The sequence below is a fragment of the Trichomonascus vanleenenianus genome (genome assembly GCF_965637985.1).
Source record: "Trichomonascus vanleenenianus strain CLIB 3782 genome assembly, contig: TRVA0_110S, whole genome shotgun sequence".
Classification (NCBI taxonomy): domain Eukaryota; kingdom Fungi; phylum Ascomycota; class Dipodascomycetes; order Dipodascales; family Trichomonascaceae; genus Blastobotrys; species Blastobotrys vanleenenianus.
Window position 1 is genome coordinate 1 of NW_027481778.1, and position 5097 is coordinate 5097.

A 5097-nucleotide genomic window follows, 5' to 3' on the forward strand; every position below is an offset into this window, starting at 1 on the left:
GAGCCATAATAGGAATCTATTGCCTAGATCTATTTAGCCTCCAACAGATTTGGAATCCGAAGTTCTCGACAGATTATGGCAAGTGACTCTGAAGAAGAAGTTACGCCTACTCCGCTGGACGAACAAGGAACCTTTTTTGAATCGGTCGAAACCACCCCCAAGCCAGTTGAGTCAGACAGCATGTCCGCAAGTATGTCCCGTCAGACTCCTGCACCCCTCTGCGAACCCAAGTTCTACCAGAAGCTAGAGAACAATCGAATAGTGTCGAGGCAGGCCCCTGAGATAATCAACTTCAATCTCTTCACCCCGATCCTCAGCCCAACTGGAACGAAAGTTAAATGGTTCAAGGAACTTATCGCAAAGCTAAAGAATGTGTTTACCGTAGAACCCAGTCTCAAAGGCTATTTGAAAGATGAGAAATTCATCGAATTCGTTCTTAACCTCACACTAGACAGCATTTTCTTGTTGGAGAAGACTTTGAAAGCACAATCCGATCAGATCCTGAACGAAGCGAGCGAAGATGCCCCACCGTCCGTGGATGGCCTGATCGACATCATGAGGAGCCAAGAGTCCTTATCTGGATCACTCACGGGAGACCAACTCTATCAACGCGTTGACAACCTCTTGATGATCACCGATCAGGGTGGCGAACTAGGTAAATCGCTTCTAGAGAGCTTCAAGAGAAAGCAAGCAAACGTGGAACTTATGGAGCAGATTTTGGCCAAGATGTACTGCCACTGTTGGTACTACAGAAGAGGTACGGAGGTTATTACTCAAGCGCTACAAAAGGTTGACTGTGAAATTTACCCTGATGAAATTTTCGGATTACTTATGCAAGACATCAAGTTTGCCACTAAGGAAAAACGGAAGAGCGTGAGGCAGATGACTTCTAAGATCATTGACTTCATTGACCGGACTGATGAAAGCAGGCTGTCAACGAAAGATCTGATTGCCAAGATCAAGGAATTACGAGAGTATTTTACCGACCCAGACTACCAGACTGAGACTACCAAGGGTATGTACGCACACTACAGCTTTGAAGTATTGCGAAAGATTTTCCTTGTACTAGATGATATCAACGGACCCGTACATCATCTTGGACAACGATGGAAAGTTGTCACCGATGATCCGGAAAACGAGAAATCAAACCCCTACCTGGGAGAGACAAAAGTAGGGAACTGTCTCCTTGAGTTGAGTGCGCACGCATCTAAGCGGCTTAGAATGCAAGAGCAAGCGATCAAGAAAACCCCCCAGGCGAGTGAGCAACCGTCTACCACTACTGTCAACTATGTGAAAGACAATGGCGATAAATCGAAGGCAAACACGCAGACCCAACCCAACCCTCGCAACAGCAAGGAATTGGATGAACTTAAGGAATCAGAGTTCAAGACGTTGGTGAAGCCGAGTCAACTCATCCCCGGCCATATCTTTAATTGGATTCGAGATAAAGTTATGGAGAACGGGAAGTTGTCTGCTCGAGAGGAATTGATCTATGAAAAGCACAAGACTAGGATTGACATGTCGGTCGAAAGATTGCTCAAGAGGAAGAATGAGCAGCAAGCTGCCCCAGCTGCCAGGACAACCACTGCAACCGTCAATAACATTAGACAAGTCAACACGAAAATTACTATGCCTTACCCGGAGTACTCATGCTGGGATCACGTCGATGCCCATGATGACGTGCTAAGTGTCGAGTCGTACAGACGTAACATTCTACCAGTAGAGACTGATAGTGTGGAGGAGTCAAGAGTGAATCACATCTCTAGCACTGAAGTACATGATGACCCCGAAGACCTAGATGATTTTAAGACAGCCGATCTGCTGGATTTTGGTTTGGACTGTCTATATGGTGAAGACAAGTTGGGTAAGATGAGTTACTATATCAATAACCTCATGACCCAAGTGGAGGCTGCAGACCGAGAGAATTGGACTCTTCTCGACACTGGCGCCGGAAAGGATGTTACTCCATTTCCTCACAAATTCCACACCTTGAACCGAGCACCTACAGTGCATCTGGGTGGCGTACATCCGGGAGAAGAAACCACGCTGACCAAGGCTGGGATTCTGAGACTTGGATATGTGGATGGCTATGACATCTCAATGAATGGAGTATATTATAGTCCTGATGCCCATGGAACGGTCATCAATCCACGACGATACCCCGATTCAATTAGTTTGGTTTGGAACGAGAAAGACAAAGGATTGTATCCAAAACATACCGAAACTGACAGGTTTTTCGAGACGTACATTGACGAGCAAGATTTGACCTATGTCAATTTCAATGAGTGGAGAAAAGAACCTATTGTGATAGGAAGTTTGTCAAGCAAATGGAGCTTGAGGGACAAGATTATCGCAATACATAACCTTCACCATGTCGGTTTCCCCGACATTATCCAGACACTCGCGAGACAAGGGAATTCTTTATGGAAAGATTACAAGATTAGCCCATCTCAGGTGCAAAAGCTGGACCCTGGAAGCTTCTCCTGTGCACTTTGCGAAACGGCCAAGTACCGGGATCGGTCCTATCATTTGACATTTACGAAGGCCGATAAACCGGGCGAAGTCCTACACGTCGATATTGCAGGACCGCTACCAGATAGCGTTAACGGAGAACGCTACATTTGCGTTGTTGTGGATGACAAGACGCAATTTGTTTGGGCTTTCCCTCTTCTAAACAAGAGTGATGCTCAAGGAATGATCAAACGACTGATCCCTTTGATTGAACGCCAATACGACCACAAAGTTAAACGAATTCGGTCGGATAACGGTGGTGAATTCAACAGTAAAGAGCTGGTTAAGTTCTACAATGAGGCAGGTATTCAACAGGAGTTGTCTACTCCCTATTTGCACGAACAAAATGGCAAGGCTGAGCGATGCATCCAAACGATATTACAATTGACGCGCTCTATTCTTTTGGACAGTTTTATTCCAGTACATTTTTGGCCCTATGCAGTAAGGCAGGCTACCATTGCGATGAACACAATGTATATGAGGACGGACCCCGATGTTGAAGGAGCGGTCAAGACGGCGTTCGAGATGATGGTCGGAGCTGTTCCGAGTCTCGCACGACACTATCCTCTGGGATCTGATGTGGTAATTCACATTCCGGATGAGAAGCGACCGAACAAGCTTTCTACTCGTGGTACCCCAGGCATCTACCTTGGAGTTCAGGAAGGTACAGCTGGTATTGTCTGTTATGATATAAAAGCACAGAGAGTTACCACAGCTGGCTCTTATCAACTTAAGGAAAAAAGGTTCATGTACATGTATCAGTTCAGGAAAACACTACCTTACAGCGAACGAGAGAGTGTATTTCTGGATGACCTCGTTGGCACTGATGTTGTTTCAGAATCATACCGAACACATCTCTACGGTACCAAGCCAGCACACGCTAAGGTCAAGACGCACTGGAATATTCCCAAACGATCAACCGGTGAATTTGATCAATTTTGGCCCATATGGTCAAATGAGGACGAGCCAGATCGCCCTGGCACAGATAGGAACGGAGACTCTGAGGGAGAGACCGACATATCTGGAGGAGCGACTGACTATCCTGTATCTGATGACGACGGAGACTCGGATGTAGAGACCGTCTCATCTGGAGGAGCTAATGGCAATCTCTCTAGTGACATTGAATCTGGAGGAGATAATATAGGCCATGGACGACCGAAACGTCAAGCTGCCCCAACAACCTTCGATCTGGAGGAGAGAAACCCACTCGAATGGAGAGAAAATCCAAGGTCACAGAGAGAAGACCCGAACTATCGACCAAGTGAGCAAGAGATCTCCCAGAGCGATGACGATCTGATGATGGAAAGCGTGGTGGAATCGGATGCGTTAATATCTGTGTCCGAGGATGAAGACATTGTCTGCGAGCCTGTACAAATGCCTGTGCAAGAGAGTGCGCAAGTGGCTGTGCAAGCGCCTGTCCAAGTGCCTGCGCAAGTGAGCGCGCAAGTGCCTGTACAAGTATATGCGCAAGAGTCTGTACAAGAGACTGAGCAAGTGATTGAGCTAGAGACTGAGCAAGAAACTGAGCGAGAGACTGAGCAAGAGACTGAACAAGAGACTGAGCAAGAGATTGTGCCAGAGATTGTGACAGAGACTGCGACAGAGACTGCGACAGAGACTGCGACAGAGATTGCGGCAGAGACGGCGACAGAGACTGCTACAGAGACTGTACCAGAGATTGTGCCAGAACAAGTGTCAGAACCGGAGCCGATTGAGAACGAAACTACTGACGAGATTGAGTTACTCACTCAGACCGACGAAATACACGACCAACCAGAATCAGATCCTGTACCAACTCAAAACGAAGAGGCGAATGAACTGCTTCTAGATGATCCAGAGAATTGTGCAGTGCAACAGACGGACGACGTGAGTGTCCCGGACGTGCCTAGACAAGATGAACCTGCGAACACGACCGTGAGAGCTGAGAGTACAGCCACACCACCTGTGGAAGACCAACACGCAACACAGGATTCAGGATTAACCAACAAGAGGACGAGAGAGAGTTCGTTTTCCTATGCGACTGACCTACCATCCAACGTATTGAAGGGCACTACCGAATCAAATCAAATCAAGAACACTCAACATTCATCTACCAAGCTCAGGCACTACTATGACGATCTGGAAGAACAGAGAGCAATAGTCAGGGGGAACGCCAGAAAGATGACCGACATGAAAAGCTACTTGACGAGATAAAGAGGCTAAGAGAGTTTATCATGTCGTAGTCCGTGCTCAGCAGAGGCAACAAACTCGTCGGTGAGATTAAGTCGATTGTTCATATTGGTAGTCGAGATGAAATAAGCGAGATGTTAAGAAAATACTAAGTGACAATAGTATGCTCAGATTGGTTGATTATTCAAAATTACATCAGGACTAAGTCCTATCTTTATAGATTTCTGCCCAAAACATCCAAGTCAGAAATGGTTAAGGGGATTTCCAGCCACAAGCGTCAAAGGCGGAAATCCAAACTCCCAACCACTCCGATCACACCACACACGGCCATTGGGACAACCAGCCATGCCAAGAACACGCAAATGGCTAATAAGACAACCAGCCATCCAGATGGACTGGGAAAGTCGATCGCTAGCC

General features: G+C 46.8%; 1 protein-coding gene across 1 annotated transcript, besides 2 other annotated features; it reads left to right on the top strand.

Moving 5' to 3' along the window:
• Window positions 1–75: 75 nt before the first annotated feature.
• On the top strand, window positions 76–4704 carry TRVA0_110S00100 (uncharacterized protein; the record flags this gene model as incomplete). The annotated part of the gene is made up of 1 exon (XM_076687971.1): window positions 76–4704. The coding sequence occupies one exon, from the start codon at window positions 76–78 to the stop codon at window positions 4702–4704; it is 4629 nt and encodes a 1542-aa protein (XP_076537796.1).
• Window positions 76–4704: a mobile genetic element (LTR-retrotransposon).
• Window positions 4705–4725: 21 nt separating this feature from the next.
• Window positions 4726–5097: part of a long terminal repeat (solo LTR with TSD) that runs on past the window's edge.